Source organism: Symphalangus syndactylus, chromosome 5, assembly GCF_028878055.3.
Source record: "Symphalangus syndactylus isolate Jambi chromosome 5, NHGRI_mSymSyn1-v2.1_pri, whole genome shotgun sequence".
NCBI lineage: Eukaryota > Metazoa > Chordata > Mammalia > Primates > Hylobatidae > Symphalangus > Symphalangus syndactylus.
This window is the reverse complement of record NC_072427.2, coordinates 96,073,964-96,098,225: the sequence shown is the minus strand read 5'-3', so window position 1 is coordinate 96,098,225 and position 24,262 is coordinate 96,073,964. Positions and strand designations below refer to the sequence as shown.

At 43.8% G+C, this 24,262-nt stretch overlaps 1 protein-coding gene and 1 pseudogene across 2 annotated transcripts in view; both read left to right on the top strand.

Moving 5' to 3' along the window:
- MRPS6 (mitochondrial ribosomal protein S6) overlaps window positions 1–20,813 on the top strand; it is a 68,217-nt gene extending 47,404 nt beyond the window's left edge. For both annotated transcript variants that reach the window (XM_055279605.2, XM_063639311.1), the window contains exons 2-3: window positions 4,473–4,612; window positions 20,194–20,813. In XM_055279605.2, coding sequence (XP_055135580.1) covers window positions 4,473–4,612; window positions 20,194–20,383 — 330 coding nt within the window. In that variant the 3' untranslated portion in view covers window positions 20,384–20,813. The remainder of the gene's footprint in view (window positions 1–4,472; window positions 4,613–20,193) is intronic.
- Window positions 14,015–20,187, top strand: LOC134736649 (uncharacterized; annotated as a pseudogene).
- Window positions 20,814–24,262: the final 3,449 nt, after the last annotated feature.

The window sequence follows — 24,262 nt, the reverse complement described above, 5'->3', positions numbered from 1 at the left end:
TTACCATCTTGATAGTGAGCTTTGTTGTATATGAAAAGTGGCTTCAAGTTATGTTAGAGATAGAAGGAAACTTAGAGTTCCTTGAGGAAAGATAGGAGTAAGTAAGCAAGAGACCCTCTTAAGGAGGTACAATTGGCACTGCTATTTCTAGCACCTGTTCGATGATGTGTGGACCATTTTAGACGTTGGGAATACAGTCATGTACAAGATAGACAAAGGTCCTTGCTCTTCTGTAGCTTACATTCTAGTTAGTGAAAGAATATTTTTGGATTGCTGTAGTGCTGTTAGAAGTAAAAAAGAATGGCATCAGGAGAACTGGGGGATGGGGGTGCATTTTGGGTGATGAAGATATCAGAATGGGGGGGCATAAAAAGAAAGACTTTCATCAAACTTTGTATGCCTCCAGCAGATGTTGAGAATTGCAGTATGAATGTCGTTTATTCATGTGAAGCTTGTAGCAACAGGAAAATTGAGAACTACTAATTTAGCAGATGAGGAAACTGAGGTACAAGTTTAAAATTGATAAATTTTAATAACATATCCAGGTTTGTATAACTCACTAGTGAATGAGCTAGGACTAGAATCATAGTCCTAGTTTTCCTAGTTCCCATTCCCATTCATTCATTCTTTTCTGTATTTTTTTTTTTTTTTTCAAATGAATGTTTTCAGCCCTCAGTCTGTGCCTTGCCAAAAATGTGTTTCATTGATGCATTTGGTAGGTTGAAGGAAAGAGTTGAAGGAGTTGCTTTCAGATGGGGTGAGAGAAGCCTCTCAGAAGCCTGCACAACTTCTCTTAGAATAGTTGGAATTGAGTGGTTCAGAGACCTTATAAATGAGAATTATGGCAGCAAGATCATTCGCTTCCTGTAAACTATATGCTTTTATAAGTAGAACATTGTCCTGGATTGAGCAGAACTTTTTCCCCTCTAAGCGTAAGAATTTTATTTTAATAGATCTATAGGTTTCACCAAATGAGGAACATTGAAGTTGGCAACCTGGGTTGGTAAAGACATTATTAGGAGCTTGGCAGATGGAATAGTGGATTAGTGGAATCAGTTCTGAGCCCTGCAGTGAGTTCAACAGCCAAACTGATGGTGTTCGTTAGATGGAACCCCATGTGTCTACCTGATGGCATATCCCATGAGGAATACACCCTCTATACCTCAGTCAGTGGCCCAGGCTCATGGTTTTATTTGTGGTGCATTTTAGGGTACATGGATTAAGGACCTGCCAGCTTCCCTCAGCCCATCACAATGTAGAACAGAGGTTGGCCAGATAGTAAATAGTTTAGGCTCTGGGGCCATATGGTCTCTTGTAATTACAGATCTACCTTTAGCACAGAAGTAGCCATAGACTATGCAGATGTGTGAGTTGGCTGTGTTCCAGTCAGACTTTATTTGCAAATACAGGTAGCAAGCCAGATTTGGCCCAAGAGCCCTGGTTTGCCAACCCTGCTTTATGGTGAGGTAAGGTCTATGGGGCATTATTTTTGCTCCTCCTTCCACCTTTCTTTTTCTACTTCTGGGTGTTTTGAAATTAAAGTGAGATGAATGTGGCCATTCCAGTAGTCTACAGTTTGACCTTGACATACCGAAGTCAAACAATTTTTTTTTATATATTTTCCTAAGTTACATTCTTGTTAGGTAGCCTTTCCCCTTTTTGAGACAGATGTAAGAAGAAAATGTTTTTTACTTTATGAGCTCTTACTTCAGAAGAGGATAATGAGTTTTATACTGTAAACACTTCAGTTGGAACTTAAAAGATATTGAGATATATTCCTTTTTAATCAGGCAAAACTGGAATTGAAATTTATTTGGATAGCTAATCAGAAAACTAATCAGTCAAAGGTTTTTTTCCTTTTTTTTTTGAGTGCAGGTAACAAAGCTGAGACCCGACTCTTTATGTGGATAGACTGTTCCTTTACCTTATCATAAGTTAATTGATGTAATGCCAGGTCAAGAAACAGCATTTTCAGTTAAATGAAATACTGTGCTGCTGTTAATAATGAGTCCTCTGCAGATGTATGGCGATGTCTTTGTGAGCTATAATGAAATGTGAGAAGAATGTAGTCTTCATATGATTAGAACTGTCTAGGAATGTGTTTGATACAATCATAAGGATAAATTGCCTTAGACTTTTTACCTAGTGTTAATGGGAAGAGATTTTGGCCTGAATTTTTATTGTCTTCAGGAAATTTCTGTTTTAAGGTTGGTTAAATATATAAACATCATGATTCAGTAGGAATTTTAAAAATCCCTAATGGACTTCAATATGAAAAGAAAGTAAAGAATGTTTTTTTCTAAGCCTTAAGCCAATACTTAGCACATTTCATACCATTTTAGCAGCACTTGTCAGAAAGAAAATTTTAAAAACATAGTGGATTTTGTTTGGTTGCCAGAATGCACACTTAAACTTGTTCTGCAGTTTTCTCTTCATTTGATCCCCAAATGAACCTCTGGAAGGTAGCCTTTTCTTAAGTTTCCTCCTGCACTTTAAAATCACCCTGCTTGCACCTCTTCACGTAGGTCTTTGAGGAGACGTGCACCTTGTCTTTGCCAAGGTGTGCCTCTGGCTTCCTCCCCGACGGTTTCCACAGCTTTCCTTCTCCTTGCAGCAGGCGTTTCCACCCTGTCAGCATCTCTCTAGAGATCCAATCCCAAATCTGTAAACCTCCTTGGCTTTTTTTTTATGAAGATAAAATACGTAACAATAAGACACTAGACCATATAGTAGTTATCCAGTAAATCATAGCTGTCATCGTTGTTATTTTAGAAATCCTACATTTTATCCTCTTGCGTGGTCTGCTTCTTTTCGACTACCAGCTTGCCCATGTGTTTTCTCCTAAAACACGTTGCTCAAGTTGCTTGTCCCTGGAGCCTGGGCATTTTCTCCTCCTCACCATTGTTCTCACACCTCTACCATGGGAACCTCGGCAGCCTGCTTTCTGGCCCCATCTCGCTAAATGCCCATGCAGCTACCACACTGCGGCTTTTTCTTGATTTCTGTCCTCTACCCCATTGTCATTCTGGACAAGGCAGTCTCCCGATTTTCCTTGTCCTATTTGATGATACGTTTTATATTTGCTTCTCTGACTTTGAGTAGTCCTCTTGTTAGCCCCTAAATGTTTGTGCTACCCAAGGTTCCGCTGGTGATCTCCTTTCCTCTCCCCCTCCACCCTTTCTATTGATCTCACCTCCTTCTCAGGCTTCAGAGAGCCGTCTGTGCAGATGACTATGAAATGTGTATTTCTCATCCACCTGCTTTGAGCTTAAGATTTACATCTGGAGAGGTCAACCTAGGGGAGCCATGGCATCTGAGACTCAGCATGTCTTAAACCAGATTCATCTCTTACTGTCCACACCAGCTTCTCCAGCTCTCTTTTTAGCTGTAGTGTCAGTTCCACTCTCCCAGCCACCAGATTGTGGTGCCCTTCTTCACCACATCTTGCTTTCATTCTCCACATTGCATTCATTGCAGTTTTCAGGCTTATCCTTATAAAGTATCCTTTCTTCCAAAAATTGCTTGTGTATACATATGCATAGAGAGATAACTGATCTGGAAAGAAATCCACCAGAAAGTTTAATTCACCATCCAGTCATCTCTGGGTGATGGGATGCTATATTGTTCAAGCTTTTTTTTTTTTTTTTTTTTAATAACAGGCCTTAATTACTCATAGACTTGTGCCCAGCCTATATCCAGTCTGTCTTCTCAGCACTCCCTTGCCCTGAATCCCATCACTGGGGCTCAGTTGCTGGTTCATTCATTCTTTGTACCTCTGGTCATCATTTTCCAGGCGCCTTTCAAGTAAACTTTCCTTAGTGAAACCCTTCTCCCAGCTGAATGTTTCTTCCTTCTGTGAACCCTCTGGTCTCTATGCTATTTCCTGTATTCTGCCCTCTGCTCTCCATACATGTATATTTTGTGTTCTGTGCTTTATTAGATTGTAAGCTCTATGAGGGCAGAGTTTGGGTCTGATTACCCATCCTTTCCCCCTTTTGGTTACAGTCTCCCAGTTTTTCTTCGGGAGACAACCCCTTTCCCCCCTGGCTACAGTTTTGGTGGGATGGGCAGTTCAGGTGTCCTGCCAACAAGATGCTCTTCTCCTGGAATTTGAATTTTGAGTCATGGGATACAAGGACTGACAGTGATTGGCACTGATTCAGCCTGGCTGAGGTGCCCTGAAGAAGCCACTCATTAGTTCCTGCCTCCCAGATCCCTGGAGCTGCCCTGGTCCCTGAACTCTCCGAAGCCTGGTTCTTCAGATATTCCTTCATATCAGTGAGCTATCTCATATCCTTACAATAAATTCTCTCTCTCTTTTAAGTTAACCGAAACCAGCTTCTGTTGCTTTTACCCAACGATTCCTACCAGTAGAGCTGTTATGATTGGAACTGAGCAGACTTAATCGTTCTAGCTCTTATATTAATTCTGATGCTTTTTTTTCTTTTCTTTAAAAACACCAACAAAAACAGCCAGAGACTGCTGCTACTTTGAAACGTACGATAGAGGCCCTGATGGACAGAGGAGCAATAGTGAGGGACTTGGAAAACCTGGGTGAACGAGCGCTTCCTTACAGGATCTCTGCCCACAGTCAGCAGCACAACAGAGGCGGGTAAGTTTCTTCATGAAGAGCTTGGAAAACGTTTTTGATAGTCTCAGTAAAGAGTACTGTTCAATTACTATTAGAAGTTCTTAAAATTTCACATTCAGACCCCCGTTGCGCCTAGGTGTCCTTTGGGTACACACTCTGGCAGTCTTGTGTTGCAGATGGGATGTGATATGCTGGCCCTTTGTGGACTATGATCTGAGTTCAAAACTAGGCCATCCTAGGAGCAGAGGGCTTACCAAGTCTAGCTTGTGGAACCCTTTCCTGTCAACCTTAGCACTGTTTTCCCTGACATTTCTTTAACTTTTGCCTTTAAAATACCTTAGTGATGAACAGTGCTGTCCACATACATAGTGTATCCGTTTTAAACATATGCAGATAACAGAATGTGCTGTTTTTGACTAATGTTGTAACCCAAGCCTAATCCACAAAAGAAAAATGGTAATACCTACTCCAAGTAATGATCACAGTTTGGAGTTTTGTCTCCTACTATGTACAGCAGCTTCCTCAAATACATGTCACAGATTTGATTCTGTAGTAATAACTATCTTTGTAGAAGTTCTTTGAGAACAATTTGTGGAATAGATTTGAATCTTCTCATGTTGTAGGATTTCCTAGGAGTGGGTGTTAGAGAAGATGGGAATCAGGTTTTAGCGCGGTGGGAAAAGTCCAAGAGTAGAAGAGTCAGCTACCTTTGGCACTCAGCAACTCTGTGGCCTCCCCTTCTGTTTCCGGCTTCTTTGGGTACAGAACTCAGGTAATGGGTCTCCCATCTGCATTGCCACAAGGACCCAGCAAGACAGTCTCTGCAGATGTGCTCTGCAGCGAGAATGTTGCTTTTAGTTAGGTGAGTCTAGCTGTCTTGTGCAGGTACAGTATGTGTGTAGGGCCTGAGTGGAGTCGCGTCTCACATCGAGGCTTTCTTACTGCATTTAAACGTTCTGCCGTGCTGCATATTTCATCTTTTGATTGCTTCAACCTTGTTTTGTGCTAGTGTTCAGCTTCTTGAGAACACCTCTGAAGAGAATGCCTGAGGCGTTGCTAGGCAACAGGAAATGCACAGTGGCTAGGCTTCTTCCACAGTCATAACAACAATGAGGGATGGAGAGCATGTGTGTCTGTTTCTTTTAAGCTTAATCACAAATGGGTGTGGTTTTAACAGTACAGTTATGGATCCTTTTGCCTTTTTTGTTTAAAGAGGAGCATATAAAAACTGTCCAAGAGTTATTAGTGCAGTTCTTGGATGGAAGGCAGTGAAGGGAGAGAGAAGTCAGTTTCTTCACTCATGTAGTACTTCCAGAGGTTTCTGCCCTTTTTTCAAGTAGAGGATTTGACTTTGTTGAGAGCTGGCATTACAAGCATCCTAGGATCTGCACTAACACGTAGTCTGAGTAATGCTGACGTCACTTGTCTGAGGACCAGGCTCAAGAACTGCTGTGGTCACTCAGTTCATTTTCAGACCTCTGTGTGCAGTGGTGGGGGTTGGGGGTGAGTAGCCGTTTCTCTTTATGGGTGGAATAAATTCAGGTCCTGGAGGAGCCCACTGGGACCAAGCCAGAACTGCTGAGAACACTGGCCCTACTTCTGGGTTCCCCCCTGGCAAAGGTGCATGTGCCTCGCTGAGGAATATATTGCAGTCACTTAGTTCATTGACATTTAAAGATTTTATTGCTGGTTCTTTTACTTTCAGACTCCTCAACAAAGGAGAAGCAGTGTTCTGTATTATATATGTGTATTATATATAGACACAGAAAGGTGGTGCCCAGCTGCAGTGGGGGAGGTTCATGCTTTAAGCCTATTTTCTGGGATAAATCAAAGTCTGGTATTTATTTGTTTAATGTTTTTTAAAGTGTGGTCTCTGAAACGCTAATTCTGTAGAGATGCTCCATCAAAAAAAGAGAAGTAGGGTGTGTGTGATCAATTAGATGTGGGAAGCCTTACATGATCGAATTCCTTCTAGAGGTTCACATTGCACATTGGCACATAAATGATGAGAAGCCCTTCAGTAAGATCCATTCATTAATTCACTGTATTTGATTATGCTACCTTTTATTTCTGTAATACTCATGAACATTCTCCACAGTGACTTTTGGGAAATGAGGATGTGAGAGGCGAGCGTAGTTTGAAGTTACTTGAATAAAGATTTGGAATTGGGTGGTACGTTTACATGTCTGCAGTGTGGAGCTTAAGGTTAGTCTGATATTCTCTTGGCTTCAGGCAGTGGCCCCATAATCACTAACCCTAACCATGTCAGTACCAGGTATTTTGTTCATTTGGCAGATACTTTGTGTGCATTAATCCATAGCCACAGAAAGTGTTAGAAACATGTAATAAGTGGATTATGTACTGGGAGGCTCGCTTTTCTGAAGTGGTTGAGAAGAAACAGTGGTCTTATTGGTTACGTGTTTAGCATTCAAAGTTTGGCTCTTTTTGAACAGCCCTGCATGACACGTATCTGAAATTACGGCAAGGCACCGATTTGAATCCTGACAGTGGTGTGCAGGAGCCAGCTTTTGGCTGGCTAATGGAGTGAGCCTAGATATTTCTGAGAGTCCACATTCTGTCATGGTACTGTTGGTATCATGTGTTTGTTGCTTTTACGTTTTGTGGGGAGAAATGGTATGTCCTAGTGGTGTCCACAGGTCTCAGGTTGATTCTCACGATTGTCGTGGTTCCTGGTCTCAAGGAGTTTTCAGTCTAATCAGAGAGTTGGCTGCATAATGCTAACCTAGGCACCAGCTGAGGGAGTGTGTGTGAAAGTGCCCAGCACAGCAGGACTAAAGCTAGGCCTGGGGCGGACAGGTAGGTATCTCTGTTCCAATGACTTCACTGTGTATTGGGCAATTGCCTCTACTGTTCTCCCATGCCCAGCCCCCCTGCCCCCCAAATCAACCGCCTTACCATGTACATGCCCAGTAGGCTGGAAGAAAAGAGTAGGTAAGGGAGAGCCTGTTTTTTTAGGGTTATCTGGGAAATTTGCCCAGAGGAGGAGGAGGGTATACTTTGGAAATGGTACCTGATGTTTATTATTATATCAAGACTATTTCCAGTTTATGCCAAAAATAAAAATATAGTCATTATATTTCAAATATTAGTTTGGTCAGACTCCACTTTAGAAACAGGTTGTGTTCCAGAAATTTGTCTGTAAGTCTGTTGTTTATAACTGAGAACTTATTTTCCCAGTGGAACAACTTGATGGTTAAGTTCCCAGACTAGTCCACAGAAATTTTCTTAATTCATAATCTCTGAAGGTCAGTAGAACTGGGGGAGTCATTTGTGTTCAGCTGAGGACCATTTTAAACTTGTTTTTGAAAATGCAATTCAGTGTTCCCCTTGGCAGCAGAATGGGACCTGGATTGGGCCACCCTTATCAGGGATTGGGACAATATCTCAGCCCTCTAACTTGTTAACACTAAATAAATCATTGGCGCACGACCTGGAGCTGGGTGGCTCAGAAGCCTGGGAGTCACTCCCAGCTCTGGATTTGCTGGGGTCTGTTTCAGGCCCCCGAGATTACCTCCACTTTGTGTCTGCACGTGCTCACCCTGACACCCTCATCTGCTCTGCGGGACAGACAGGGTGTTGGTGTGGAAAATTCTTACTGTATTCCTGGGTGTTTGAAAGGGGAAGATGTCATTTATGCTAGAGGGAGCAGTGACAGGAGAGGCTCATTTAGACCCATGCTAAAAGGGGCAGGCATCTTACTGAATCATAGTAACAGTCACCCTTTGCCAGAACCACGTCACTCACTCCAGGGCTGCACGGAGCTTACGGTTCTCTTTCCACTAGATGGGGCTGAGCTGAGACCGAGAGGAAACTGTACAAGAAAGTGCGGTCCGTATTTCAGCGTTGGGCTAGTGCTGCTTTGTAAAAGGATGCCTCTGCTCTGTTTCTACTGGGTCTGATTTTATGGCAGTGAGATTGGGCTGGCTTCCAAATGCCTGTGTATAAGAACTCTTAAGTAGAAGGTGTTTTTCTTGCCTGTTTTGCCCGTTCTTTGCCTGTTCTCATCTGCTTTAAAATTTGGATAGGTGCTTATAGCAGAGATCTGCTGGCCTACATATAAGATGCCCTTCTATTTACGGGTAAGCAGAATGATAAAAATAACCAGCTCCATGGTGAATCAGTGGAATTTTACTGACTTGCTTCCCAAATGTGTCTGCAGCGTACTCCAAGAGCGCTGGCACCCTCTCTAGAGGAGATTGATTCTCCTCTGTAGTTTTCCCGTTAGCTAACATTTCCATGTTCTCGTGCCTTTCTGCCAGCGTTCTGACCCCGTTCTTGTGTGTAGGTACTCCATACCAGGTTTTCAGACAGGGCTGCTGTGGCCTTGGAGGTTTCTTTTTAGTGGCAGTGCCCCAAGATTTGTAAGGATTCTGCAGCAGGTTTAGTGTTAGTGGTTTTGAAAATGTATGAGACCCAACAGATATAAAAAGAAATGGGGCTTTTCCATGCAGAGGGTACCTCAGTTTGAAGGTGAATAATTCACTGCCTCGGTGAAGCCTGAATCCAACAAGGTTTAACTGAGACGGTCTAGGAACTGGCATTTAGACAGATCTGTTTCCTATCTTCAAAAAGGCTCAAGGATGCTTGAGGGCTGCAAAGCCCTCCCATCCCCCTCCCCCATCCCCCCACCCACTGTGAGCCACTGAGTGCTTCAGTGGAAATTTCCACTTGTCTGCTAGGGAGAAGGGGAGGGTGAGAGAGAGAGAGACAAAGAATGTAACTCAAATTCAAGCAAGCTCTTTTTATGGAAAACTTGTAAATACAGGGTTAAGACAAAAGTGAATAAAGAAAATACAACCTTCACATTTAAGGGCACTATCAGAAAACACATTTTTCCCCCTGGACAACTAGGGGAGTGGGGGAAGGGCTGGCAACACTGGGCAGTCTGCATGGTGACTGAATGGTGGAGGGGCTAGGCCTCTCCAGGGGAGGGGCAGAAGGGACATGAGAGCTGCTGGCTCTCTTACAACCATGCTGCTGTGAATGGAGTGTTTTTGGTGGCATTGTTTTCCAGTATTGGGCAGTCTGTCTTGGGGAAGCCATTTCTCTGAGTGTTTTCAGATCTCTAGAGGGTTTGGGCCATGTAGTAGAGAGTTTTGTAGCATGTGAGTGTCTTACGAAATATAAAGGAGGGCACATTATCACCTTGAAGATCATGTTGGCAAGTTCTACCTAGGAAGAAGTTCACCGTTGCTCCAGCTTTCGAACACTGTTATCTGCAGTGAGAAATGCATTAGTGTACTGAATCTTTCTTGGTTCCTTCTTGCCTGGCATCAGTCATCACCTCACTTCCACTTCTGCAGAGTTAGTGTGGGTCAAAGTTATGTGCTTTTCTATAGAAAAGAGAGATGGTTTTGTGAAGCTGATAGCAACTTCATAGAAGAAGTGATTCTATAATTAGCACCACACATGGGAAAACAAACCTTTAAAATGTAAACACTGCTTGGCTTTGTGTTCAAGGCGATGTTGGTGCTTGCATGGACCCTGGCTACCTGGTATGCGGAACCGTGTCACTTGTGCCATGTAGCACATGGTCGAAGGTGCTGGGAATGTGTACCGTAATTAGATTTTAGACTATTTTCCCAAAATGATCTATGTACTTATTGATTCAGTCACCAAGAGCAGAAGTGGAAAATGGAAAACTAGCTATTTGGAGAGCTTTTGTTCAGTAAGAACATCAGCTTTGGGGCATGTCTAGGCAGTTGCAATGTAGTCAAATCCAAATGTTTGTACCTTGAGTGAGGAGTTGATCGTGAGTCCACGTGCGTTAGGACTTCTGGTCTTGTGTTTTGATTCTGCCTCGTTTGGCTGGGGAAGAAGCAGACACTGATAGCTCATTGTGGTTGTGGAGTCCTCTTGAGTCTCTCTTTTCCCAGGGTCAGGAGGAAGTTGGGGCAGAGGGCTGTAACTCCCCTGGAGACACTGAGCCCCTTTTCTGGTCACCTTCCCTTGAACAGCAGCTCCTCTGATTGTTAGAATGGTTTCTCCATGGCAACCTTCATGAGGATGCAGGGAGCAGGTATCAAGGGAGTTAGTTCCAAGGCCATTTTTTCAGCCTAACTCCCATTTTTGTAGGTCTCTTGTGGACCTGTGCTGTCATGAGAAAGGGATCCTTGGCAGGCATCAAAAGCCACCCAGCCCCACTACCCCACACAGGTTGTTTCTAGGCCTTGCTTTCTTCATGTGTAAAAATAGAAATGCGGGACTGTACTTGGTGTTGTCATAGCTGTAAAAAGTCTCATTCTCAGTCCTTAGGTCATCTGTAGTTAGCAAAGCCCAGCAGTGAGTCAGGGGTCCTTGACCGCCATGGACAGTCTCCCACAGGACTGCGGTGGAAGCCTGGGTTTCTGTTCACACAGCAGCTTGTACAGCCTCTCTGCCCAGCTGGGCTGCATATTCCAGGAGGATGAGACCATGTGTGCCTCATCCATTTAGCCTCCTGAGGTTTGTCTATAGTAGATGCTCATTAACAAGTTAAGTTTGCCCAGATAAATAGGTAAGAAGAAAAGGATATATACTGGAAGCAACCAGGAATTGGTCAAGGTCCTTCCTGTGTGGGAAAACCATAATGGACCGTTTATCTGTGTACTTGGGTCACTGAAGCAGGCAGAGATTGACTTTATCCTGGACTTCTGGTCAGTTCTCTTGTGGCCTGGGAGAGACACCTTGGTTCCCTGGGAGAAGAAGTCGGGAGAGTTGGTAAGAGGTTCGGCTTCGGAGAGTGGCGAATATAGTAAGGTCTGCCTGTCTCGGAGTCACTTCTCACCTTTGCTGTTGTGGTGGCGTTTTCTTTCTGTGGAAACTTCCACGGTGTAATAGGGAGCCATGGGAGTGGAAGCAGTCTTTGCCCCCATCAGCCCCGGGAGCATATCAGCAGGATGACAAGCATGAGATGCCAGTCACCAGCTGTGCATGCCGGCTTGTGCTTGTTTGGTTGGTTGCTGAAGGAGCATTGTCATGCCTGGTGGCAGGAAGTCAGAGCAGTTAGGAGGGTGAAGGCAAGAGAGGGGTTTTGGTAGCAACAGGGAGCCTCCTGAAGCTAGGAAAGCCCAGTGTTAGGATTTCCAGGTCTTTATCTAGGTTTTCTCTTTATCCTTGAGAATCCTCCAACATGTGGGTACTAGGTAGCAAGAGATACAGTATACAGAGTGGGGAGCTGTGGGATCTGGAGTCTGGAGCTTGACTCTCACTTTGTGATCTGGGGCCTATCAGTTCCCCTCTGGGCTTCAGTTTGCTCATGTGAAAGGTTTGGGCTGCGTTGTCTTTATGGTCCTTTCCAGCACTTCCATTCTATGATTCTGTAACCCATTTGGTCCCAAAGCTATCTGTGGTTTCTTGTGTCCTGGAGTCAAAAGACCTGTTCTGTTTGAATCCTGGCAGTGACCACTTCATAGCTGAGTGACCTTGGGCTAATGACTTAACCTTTTTGAGTCTCTCTTCTTAACTACATTAAATTGTATGACTCAAAGGAGGCAACGTGTAGGAAACCACTTTGAAGACTCCTAGAGGAGTATTGTTGCTGGGGAGAGGGGAGAGGGCTGCTGGACCCCAACCAACACTCGGCACCACTTTCTCTCCTCCCTTTCCTCAGTTGCCACACGGAGTTGAGCTGCCACTTCTCTTTCGTCCTCTTGCTCAAAAGTTGTCTGAAAGCTGTGAAAGCACTTTGAAAATTAGAGTCTTATGAAAGACACTTCTTTTTTAAGTTCAGAAATATGAGGTTTCTGATATATCTGGCTTCCAATTTCCATCCTTGGGTATTCTTTTTACCCTTATCACAAAATAGTGTCCAAAAGCTTTGGGTGTATTTCTTACGATTATTGAGTGACTGCTGAGTATATGGAGAACACTTTCAGGAGGGCTGGATGAGAATTGATTAGCGGGCGGTTGAGTTGGTTGTTGGCATCTGTAAACACACTTTCTCTTAGAACATGTTGAGACTCCTAGGCTAGCTCACAAGCCTCTAACCCTGTGAAAGCAGTTGAATGGAAAATGGAAGAAAGCAGTGCTTGCTATGAACAATGTTATAAGTAAGACCAAGACAGCCCCAGAGGTGCTATTTGAATAAGTTGAATACTTGACTGTAAGGAAGGGCAGGCTTGGACTTCCTGTGGACTTTTTGGAGGCAGGGGCATGGAGCACTCAGCAGTGGTGGTGTCTGGGTTGCTTGATGGCCAGAGCATGTCAGGTTGTTGCTAGAGCCTCCCTCCTGATGCATGGCATTTCAGCAGCACATTACGCTAAGCACAGGGCTTCAAATGGAATGAAGCAAGAGAGGAAGGCTTCTAGGGAAACTGGACAAGGCCAAGGAAGAGGAGGGAGCTCAGAGAAAAACTACCTGCTATAGACTTCAGTGTGGTGGGAATGTTGGCAGACAGGGTGAGGTCATAACTTGTCTGTGGTAGATTGGAAGGACATTTTGGTGAATAGTGAGTGAAAGAGCAAATGGATAAATGGGAAGGAAAAAAGCGTTGGGCCTCTGTTGGGTGAGAGTTCCCTGTACTGCCCACCAGGTGGCCAAATGGAATTATTGTGGGGCAGGGGGAGTGACTGGGTAAAAGGCTGAGGGTTGCAAGGAGGAGGTGATTTGAGGTTGATCGCACTATTTTAAGCTCTATTCCAGAGCCTAACTCAAAGTAAGTAATCAATAATTAAATCTTGAATAAATGAGTAATTCATAAATTGGGTCATTGCAACCCTATTACCTGCTATATGGAGTAGAAATAAGCAAGTGGAATTAAACCTTGGAAAATGTGGCCAGGATTATGTGTAGTTTTCAGAGTGAGCCCAAGTGGCAGTCTTGTCAATGAGCAAATGTGCAAGTCATTGCTTCAAGAAGTTTGTGGGATAGTGGATTCGTTTGTACCATTTTTATTTTGTTGCTTAAGGAACCCTGGGAGTCTTCATCAGCTGTAATTGCTCCCTGTTGCCTTCATCCCACGTCAGCTCATTGACCAAGTCCTGCCCATTCAGCTTCTTAACTGCCATTTTTAAATCATGAGCTTTATAGAGATGATTAGCATATAATAAACTGCATATATTTAAAGTGTATAATTTAATAAGGTTTGACATATGTATACACCCACAAAATCACCACGGTCAAGATAATAAACATATTTGTCACCCCTAAAATTTCCTCCTCCTCCTTTGATTCCTCCCTCTACTTGTCCTTCATCCCAAGCAACCACCGATCTTTTTTCTTTCACTGTCGATTTTTTTTGACTTTATGATGGTGCAGAAGTGACTGCAGATGCAGTAGAAGCCGTACTCGAATACCCAAACAACCATTCTGTTTCTCACTCTCAGTAAAGTATTCCATAAAATTACATGAGCTATTCAACACTTAATGTAAAATAGGGTTTGTGTTAGATGATTTTACACAACTGTAGGCTAAGGTAAGTGTTGTTAGGTTAGATGTATTAAATGCATTTTCAACATAAAATATTTTCAACTTAACGGGTTTATCGAAATGTGTATATTGTAAGTTGAGGAACATCTTTTTTTTTAGACTTACATAGAATTGGATGGTATGGACCCCTTTTACTCTAGTGTCTTTCACTCGGCATAATTATTTTGAGATCAGTAGTGTGTATCAATAGTTTACTCCTTTTCATTGCTGAGTAGTATGGCATTGTATGTGGTGAATATTTGTTTTTTTCCAGTTTGGGGTTGTTATAGGTACAGCTGCTGTGAACATTTGTGTACAAGTTGTTGTGTGGACACCTGCTTTAATTTCTTTGGGGTAAATACCTAGGAGTGGAATGGCTAGATCATAATGGTAGGTGTATGTTTACGAAAATTCCAAACTATTTTTTCAAAATCGTTGTCATTTGCATTCCCACCAGCAATGTATATGAAAGCTGTTTTTTTTTTTTGTGGTGGGGCGGGGCTACCCCAAAGCGCAGACTGGTTTATTGGGCATTAGCTGGGAAAATCCGTAGTTGGACTTGGCCACACGTTCCAGCTCATCCTTCTTCTTGATGGCAAAGGAGTTGGAGGAGCCCTTGGTGGCAGTGATGAGCTCATCTGCCAGGCACTCAGCAATTGTCTTGATCGCCCGGAGGGCACCCTCAAGAGTGCCTGTGCACAGCAACCAGGTGGTCTGATTCACACGGTGCAGTGGGGACACGTCCACAGCCTGTCATCTCTCAGTCCCTGCTCACCCAAAGCCTGTGGAGTCCTCCTGGGGACCACCATTAATGATGGCGTTCACCAGGACCTGGAGAGGGTTCTCGCCTGTGAGCAGGTGGATGAAATGGAAGGCATACATGATAATGCACAGTCATGAGCTTCTTGCTGTTGTTGTGGCCATGCATTATCATGGAGTTAGTGAGGGACTCCACAATGGGGCACTGAGCTTTGCAGAAGCATTTGGCAGCATAAGGCCCTGCATTGTGAGGCAGGTACTTGGCATACTTCTCCTTCACTGCAGTGGAATCCTGCAGGGAAATGTCACTGATCTGCACATCATCATTTGTGCTGCATCATTGATCTGCACATCGTCCACTTCCCAAAGAGCTTGGTATCGGGGGTCTCTGCCACTGCTGGTGCTGCTGTCTCCCCCTCAGTCATCCTGAGGGCACAGCCGGAGTGTCTCTGTTGCTTGGCATGGACCTTGTGCCACCCTGCAGTGCCAGTTTTTCTTTTCTTTCTTTTTTTTTTTTTTTTTTTTGAGACGGAGTCTTGCTCTGCCACCCAGGCTGGAGTGCAATGGCGCGATCTTGGCTCACGGCAACCTCTGCCTCCCAGGTTCCAGCAATTCCCCTGCTTCAGCCTCCCGAGTAGTTGGGATTACAGGCACGTGCCACCATGCCTGGCTAATATTTGTGTTTTTAGTAGAGATGGGGTTTCACCATGTTGGCCAGGCTGGTCTCGAACTCCTGACCTCAGGTGATCTGCCTGCCTCGGCCTCCCAAAGTGCTGGGATTACAGGCGTGAGCCACCACACCCATGGAATGCCAGTTTTTCTACATCCCTGCCAACACTTGGTGTGGTCAGCCTTTTTAATTGTATGGCACTTTAGTAGGTATCTCTTTGTGGTTTTAATTTGCATTTCTCTCATGACTAATGGCTTTAGGCATCTTTTCATGTGCTGCTTTGCCATCGTATGTCTTGTGTGAATTGTCTGTTCAAATCTTATGACCATTGTTATAAAAGTTTTTTTAAATTAAGTTTTGAGAGTTATTTGTATTCTAGATACAAGTCCTTTATCAGACTTGTAACTCACAAATCTTAGTGGCTTCTCTTTTTATTCAAAGAGCAGTTTTTAATTTTGATGAAATCTAATTTATCAATTTTTTCTATTATGGATTTTGGTTTTGGTGTTGTGGAAACACCAAAACCAAAGGAAGCAAAGGAAACTTTGCTTAATCCAAATTTACAAAAGCTTCCAAGTTTTATAGCTTTATATTTTACATTTCAATCTGTGTTCCATTTTGAGTTAATTTTTTAAATGGTACAAATAGGGAATAAAGTTTCCTTTTTTGCATATGGATACTGGATTATTTTAGCACCATTTGTTGTAAATCTCTATTTCTGTACTCTGTTCTAGTCTTTTGATCTGTCTGTGTATTTGTACATGAATATCATACTGTCTTGATGGCCATAGCTTTATAATAAGTCTTGAAATCAGGTGGTGTTAGTCCTTCAACTTACATTCTCTATCAGAGTTGTTTTGGCTGTTTTAGATCCATTATGAACTTTCTAATCAATATTCTAGGGTTTTGATTGAGGTTCTACTGAATGTCAATAGATTTTATTTCAGTAAAATAAATAATAGATCTCAATTTTTAACTTGGAGAGGGTTGACATCTAAATTTTGAGTCTTCTTACACATGAACAAGATATACCTGATAGGTTTTGTTTCCTTCAGCAATGTTTCGTAGTTTTGCATACCTTTTGTCTGATTTCTGTGTAAGTATTGAATGTTTAATTCAAGATCTGATTATTTATTGCTAGTATATAGAAATAACATTGATTTTTGTATCTTGCAATCCTGCTAAACTCATTAGTTCTAATTTTTTTTATAGATTTCTCAGTACTTTCTCGAAACACAATCATGTCATATGCAAATAAGGCAGTCTCACTTTTTCCTTATCAGTCTAGATACCTATTCTTTTTCTTGCCTTATTGCACTGGCTAGAACCTCCATTTCAGTGTTGAATAGAAGTGACAGTGGACTGTCTGGTTTGTTCCCAGTCTTAGGGGAAGAGCATTTAGATGTTTACCAGTTGGTGAAATGTCAGCTGTAGATTTTTCAAAGATGCTGTTTGTAAGTTTGAGGGAGGTCACTTCTATCCCTAGTTTGCTGAGATTTTTTTTTTTATCAGGAATGGCTATGGATTTTGTTAAATGCTTTCATTTGCGTTTGTTGAAATGATCATATGGTGTTTCTTTTTTAGTTTGTTAATACGTTTTAATTTAAATTACATTTTTTTTCAAATGTTAAAGCCAATCTTGCATTCTTGGGATAAAGCCTGCTTGGTCATGGTATATTGTGTTTTTTAATATATGATAGTAGTCAATTTGCTAAAATTTTGTTTAGAATTTTAAAATGTGTATTCTTGAGGGACATTCATCTGATTTCTTGTAATGTCTTTGGTTTGGGTATAGGGTAATGCTGGCTTCACAGAACAAATTGAGATGTGTCTTCCTTTTTTCTCGATGAATTTGTATCAGAATTGGTGTTTTTGCCTTAAATATTTGGTGTGATTCACCAGTGAAGTCATTTGGGCCTGTAGTATTCTTTGTGGGAAGCTTTTAAACTTCTTTAATAAGATATAGGGCTTAAGGGTTTAAACTACACATATTTCTTTAATAAGATACGGGGCCATTCAGGTTATCTGTACTTCTTGAGTGATGTTTGGTAATCAGTGTTTTTCAAGGAATTTGATCATTTCATCTGAGTTGTTAAATGTAATGCTTTTTTTTGAGACAGGGTCTCGCTCTGTCACCCAGGCTGGAATGCAGTAATACAATCACGGCTCACTGCAGCCTGGACCTCCTGGGTTCAAGTCATCCTCACACTTCAGCCTCCCCAGTAGCTGGGACTACAGGCACACACCACCATGCCTGGCTAATTTTTGTGGTTTTTGTGGAGATGAGGTTTCACCATGTTGCCCAGGCTTTTCTCAGACTCCTGGTGTCAACTGATCTGCCTGTCTAGGCCTCCCAAAGTGCTGGGATTACAGGTGTGAGCCCTGGCGCCCGACCTTGCAAAAATTTTTTATAATATTTCCTATTATTTTAATATTTATGAAATCTGTAGTCATTTTCACCTTTCTCATTCCCAATGCCGATAATTTATACCTTACCTCTTTTTACTCAACAGTCTGGCTATAGAGGCATATCAATTTTACGAATCTTCTCCATGAACTAGTGTTTGGTTTCATTGATGTTCTGTGTTTTTCTTTTTTCTGCTTTAGGGATTTCTCTCTCTCTCTCTCTCTCTCTCTCTCTGTCTTCTGTCATCTTACCGGATTTAATTTGCTCTTTTCCCAGTTTCTTAAAGTAGAAGCTGAGACTATTGATTTGAGGCCTTTTTTCTTTTCTTACCTAGGTGTTCAGTAGATACGAATTTCCTGACAACTATTGCTTTCATGGCATCCCCCAAATTTTGATTTGTGGCATTTTCTTTTTCATTCAATTCAAAGTACTTTGTAATTTCCCTTTTGATTTCTCCTTCTACCTGTTTGTCCAGCTTATTTAGATATCTGTTTAGTTTCCAAGTGTTGAGGCATTTTTCCAAGATTTTTGTGTATAACTTGAATCCCTTTATGTTATATGGCCCAGAATATGGTTGGCCTTGGTAAATGTTCTGTATCTACTTGGGAGGCATGTCTATCCTGTGATTGTTGGGTAAAGGGTTCTATAAATGTCAGTTAACTCCACTTGGTTAATGTTGGTGTTCACTTTTTCTATATCCTTGGCGATTTTCCGTATAAGTAGTTCTATCGATTACTGAAAGAGGAATGTTAAAAGGCTTCAGCTGTGATTCTGGATGTGTCCATTTCTCTGTTCAGTTCTGCTGTTCTTATATGTTGAAGCTCGGTTATCTGGTGCATGTATATTTAAGATTGTTATATCTTCTTGGTGAGCCCATTATTATGTATGTGGCAATGTCGGGGAGGCATTACCCAGTACCCACTGAGGTCCGGAGCCAGGGTGGGGCAGGGGAGGAGGGGTGTGTCTGTCTGTTCCTTACTGGGCACATCACAAAATCAGTGACTTTTCCTTGCACACCTCACGTGTCATTGTGGTTTGTGCTGCTCTTTGTGGTGTGACGTGTGTTCTGGTGCAGTTAAGCTCTCATGCTGCTCCCCGTCATGAGAGCACTCCTATCCCTAGCACTCTATTTGGAGTGCTAGGGATAACACCAGAGTCTTTCTTCCTATGGCAGTTGTGCTGTAGTGGAGTGAGGCAGACAGTAAGCAAATGCACACTGTGCCAGTGGTGAGAACGTACTCTGTGGAACAAAACAAAGCCCTGAGTGAGGGCAATGGAGAGTGAGGGGCATTGGTGGAGCTAGGAGGATGCTGTTTTAGGAGAGTGGGCACAGAAGCCCTCTCTGAGAGGATGACATTTGGACAGAGACATGATAGAAGCAAGAGATGAGCTATGTGGAAGTTGGGCGGAGAACATTTCCAACAGAAGGACCAACGAGTGCAAAGGCCTGGGAGGGGAATGTGCTTGGGAGTCCTGAGAACTGCATGTATGGCTAGAACAGGGCAAGCGATGACAAAAAGATCATAGTTTTAACCAGCTAGAACACTGCAGGATTTTGAAATACTGTGCTGAAAACTGACCTTTAGTCACATAATGGTCCAAATCAAACAGTACAAGGGAGGCTTAACCTTTTAGGTCTGAGAGGAGCAGGGAGTGGGTAGGGATGGGCTCTTTCCTTGCACTATCATCCAGCAGGCTGCTGAGGACCTTGTCAATCTTTGAAGACCGGTGAGCCACGCGGGATGCCCGTCGGCATTAGTCTGGTTTGGGTGATGAGTGGTAAATTCTTTTTCTTACTTAAGGTTCCAGTAATTTTCTTTTTGTTCCCTGTCCGTATTAAACATAGTTGTAGGCCAGTCCCATGCCTTTCTTAATCTTTTCCTGTGTTTGTGGGCTCATGGTTCTCTTAGGTGTGTTAGTTCACAGGGAAAATCCTTTGAAAAGTTAGAAGAGTATCTAATAGATGTTTTCACACACACACACACACACACACACAACATTAATTAATAGTTTGGAAAATTCAGTCTTGTCAATGGATTAGAAGTTTTTCCCCATGCTTTCTAGTACTTCACACTATCTGTAATGTAACAATGTGATTTTGCTGCCATAAAGCTGGTTTGGATTCATATTTTCACAAGAGTGTAATGGGAAAGGCCATAGAAAAAGGGAGATTGGGCATAACACTGCAATTCTGTTTAGCTGGTCAGCTGGTAGTTTCTATTTTGACAAGGTTGTGTGTGTGTATGTGTGTGTTTGTGTGTAGTTGATGTCTGTCTAGGAAGAGTAAAATGGAAACACTGACCAAAATAATAGAATTGTTCAAATGCAGACACTCACAAGTTTTTATTTTATTGCAGGTATTTCTTGGTGGATTTTTATGCACCCACCACAACTGTTGAAAGCATGGTGGAGCACTTGTCTCGAGACATAGATGTGATTAGAGGGAATATCGTCAAACACCCTCTGACCCAGGAACTAAAAGAATGTGAAGGGATTGTCCCAGTCCCACTCGAAGAAAAATTATATTTCACAAAGAAGAAGAAGTGAGAAGATTTGCCAGATTTTAGCCTTATATGTAATCCCTTCACATTTGAGCAGCATGGACGAGAAGGAAGAGTTTGCAAGTTTGGCCTTTATATAAGCATGTGCTGCAGGTGCTGTTTGATTTTTCTAAGGTATTTTTAGCCCTTGATCCCCTTTGCTTGCGAGAGGTGGGGAACTGCACACTGACAGCTTCTCTGTAACCTGCAGTACCAGTGGATCATTCTTGATTTTGTTTTCATTAGTGTCATTTCTTTGTCAGTGAGGACTTTTCCCCTTACAACAGTAACACCATTTTTTGAAGAGCAAAACTTATAATACCTCCTGGGATTGTGAGCTAGTCATTCAGCCTGTATAACCATGCAGAAATAAAAATTGATGACCAATGTATTATATGGACAACTTTTGCTTTGAGTAATAAACTTGATTGTAGGAATGCGGGAGGTGTTTTTTCCCTTTACTTACCCAGTGTGGTGCACTTCCAGGGCCCTGCAGCTCCAGTCTAGCTGGCAGTGCCTGGCAATGTCGGGGAGGCATTACCCAGTACCCACTGAGGTCCGGAGCCAGGGTGGGGCAGGGGAGGAGGGGTGTGTCTGTCTGTTCCTTACTGGGCACATCACAAAATCAGTGACTTTTCCTTGCACACCTCACTTGTCATTGTGGTTTGTGCTGTTCTTTGTGGTGGGACGTGTGTTCTGGCGCAGTTAAGCTCTCATGCTGCTCCCCGTCATTCCTTTGCCACTAGCACCTGCCTCCTCCACTGTCCCTCATCCCAGGGCAGGCCTCTTGTAGGAAGTAGCCTCCTAGCAGTGGCATGGCTTCCAGGATGGGTGAGGATGAGGCTGTTCCCCAAAACAGTCACCTGCATCTCTTCCTCGGTCTCCTCGGGGCTGATTGGAAAGACGACTAGCCCTTCCCCCTTCCCAGGGGGTGCCCTGCACAAGGTGTCTGTCACCATCACAGATGACAGAACTCCTGCACATAAAATGTTGGGGGAAGTGCCGGTTCTAGGAATCTCTGAAAAGCAGGAAGGAGCCGAGAGTTCTGGCCTCTGCCTTATTTTTAACCATGGCAAGACCGGAGGATGGAGAGATGCGCAAGAGATGCCCAAAGCGCCAGGAGGGCCCGGTCTCCCCGCTGTGGCCCAGCGCCTCCTCCCTGTGTAGCAGCTGCCTGTGTCTGCACTGGGTCATCAGTGTTGTCACCTTGCTTATTAAGAACTCAGGCAGTATCCAGCTTAACTTCCTCCAGAGGCAAAAAGCTATAAAAAGTCTCTTTGAAGAGCAATAATTCAGTGTAGAGGCTCATTAAGAACTGTAGACTGGAAATAAAAGGGGTAAAGATTATCTGGGAAAATACGCTACTTCCTGTTTTATTCGGAATTTCCTGAAAGCACAGGCCCTCGGTCAGGGCTTGCGAGAGCACCAACTCTGTAGCAGACACTTTGCGTCCTGATGTTCTTTGACCCGGTGCGATCTGAGGTCCATTTTGCTTGGAGTTTATTAAACGCATGCCGTGTGCCATGCTGCACACTTTTGTCCGTTACCTCAGTTACTCCTTTCAGCAGCCCCAGGAAAGGCAGCATTGCTATACCTGTTGCTTGGACGACGAAACCCCCACTCAGATTTGCCCTTGTCCCCACAACTGCTAGTGATAGCTGGAATCTTGAACTAGGGACCCTGATGCCATCTGTTTTTTCCTTTTGGTAACAGTAAGGTTGTCTCTGCCCTCTCAGGCAAGGCACTTGGGTGTCTGGAGTGAATTGTCACCACTCCGTTAGTGGCGTTTGGCCTCATGGCCCGAGTATAGCACTGGCGCTTTCTTTTCCTGCACTTGCCAGTCCCTGACAAGATGACGCCATTGGGTATTCCAGGTCATGCAATCCCGTGACACAATTTAGAGAGCATTAGGAAGGAGGCTGGCAAAGTAGGGCAGCCGTGCAATATGCCAGTTCCCCTCCTTGAAAGCTCCAAAACGAAGCCACTGTCTTTCCCCTGTGAGCGGTTGGTGCATAGCTAGATGCTCAGCAACTGAGGGGTCCTCACCCCCTGGCAGCCGCTGGCCTGTCGGGATGCCTAGTGTTGGAGCAGGGCATGCAGGTGGGTGGTTTCCAGGCCACTTATTGTCACAGCAGAGCATCCGGTCTCCCTGCCCAGGCTGGCGGTGGTCCAAGGCTGTGGTCTGCTCCTTCAGGGGATGATGATAGGCAAAGTGCTGGCAGTAGAGCAGTAGACAAAGACAGGCCCTGGCCTTGTGGAACTGAGAATTGGCATGGAGGTAGACAAAGCATGTACGGTGTAGTTAGCTGCACAGGAGCTGCTGGAGGGAGTACAGAGGATGGAGCAGGGAGGGCATGTGCAAGCTGAGCTCCGAAGGGTGAGGAGCCAGTCGTGTGATGTGACAAGGAACTGAGGGGCCAGATCTGGGAGACTGGAGACCTGTGAGGAGTTAAGCGCAAAGGGATAGGAGGTTGCCAATGGGAAATGACGCACCGAAGGCGAAAGGCTGGCATCGGGTGAAGCACCAGCTCCAGGATGCTCCCTGGGGGGCTTGTGTCCTTGGAAAGGGCATCTTCCTGGGATTTGCAGCTTTGACTATTTGTGGGCCTCTTTGGACAGGCTCAGTCTTCAAGAAGTACTTGGTTTGATCTCACCAATACTCCACTTGACTGGCTGCATTTTAGGACATGAAACTTGGACTTCTGAAAGGAATTTAAGAGGAACATCAGCATTTAAGATATGGTGCTCAGGGTTGATGACATAGGTGATATTTATCCTCATGATCCTGTCAGCGCTCAGAGTCACCCCTTTCCTCTTCCAGCATTTCCGGAAGGGCTTATTTTTGCCAGTGGGCCCTGCCCCCTGGCTGGAGGAAAGTATGCTGGCTGCAGTCTATGAGAGTGGAGGTCCTGAGAGTCTGCAGTCCCAAGTCCAAAGATAGTGGCCACAGTTCAGGCCTGTGACAAGCCAGGGGATTGTTTTTTTGAAGGTGGCCCAGGGAGGTCGAAAATGAGAGCCTGGGGGCCCAAGAAGCTAGTCTCTGAGGTGTATCTTAGAAGCTATCGAGACCAGCTTGGTAGGGGAGACCCTAACCCAGCAGTGCTAGAGGAGACCCTAACCCAGCGGTGCTAGAGGAATTAAAGACATGCACAGAAATATAGAGGTGTGAAGTGGGAAATCAGGGGGTCTCACAGCCTTCAGAGCTGACAGCCCCAAACAGAGATTTACCCACATATTTATTAACAGCAAGCTAGTCATTAGCATTGTTTCTATAGATATACGATTAACTAAAAGTATCCCTTATGGGAAACGAAGGGATGGGCCGAATTAAAGGAATAGGTTGGGCTAGTTAACTGCAGCAGGAGCATGTCCTTAAGGCACAGATCGCTCATGCTATTGTTTGTGGCTTAAGAATGCCTTTAAGCAATTTTCCGCCCTGGGCAGGCCAGGTGTTCCTTGCCCTCATTCCCGTAAACCCACAACTTTCCAGCTTGGGCATTAGGGCCATTATGAACATGTTACAGTGCTGCAGATATTTTGTTTATGGCCAGTTTATGGCCAGATTTTGGGGGGGGGGGTGCTGCTCCCAACAGAAGCTGCTCCATGACATTCACAATGGTGGATCCATTCACGTGGATCGTTCTCGAAGCGTCTGAATGGAGACAGGCGCTGTACCATGGAGTGTCAACAAAGGACCATGGAGCCCAGTAGATTTTTGCTGAAAGACCAAATGTATGTTGATTGAGATGAAGTATTTGGTTAAAAGATTAGAGAGTATGGAAAACATAAGCTGCTCTTCCAAGCTTTTAGTTGAGTCTGGAAGAGCCCTGGTGTACCCCCCCCCCACCTGAGGGATCCCACAGTGCTTTCAGCAGGAGTTCAATGT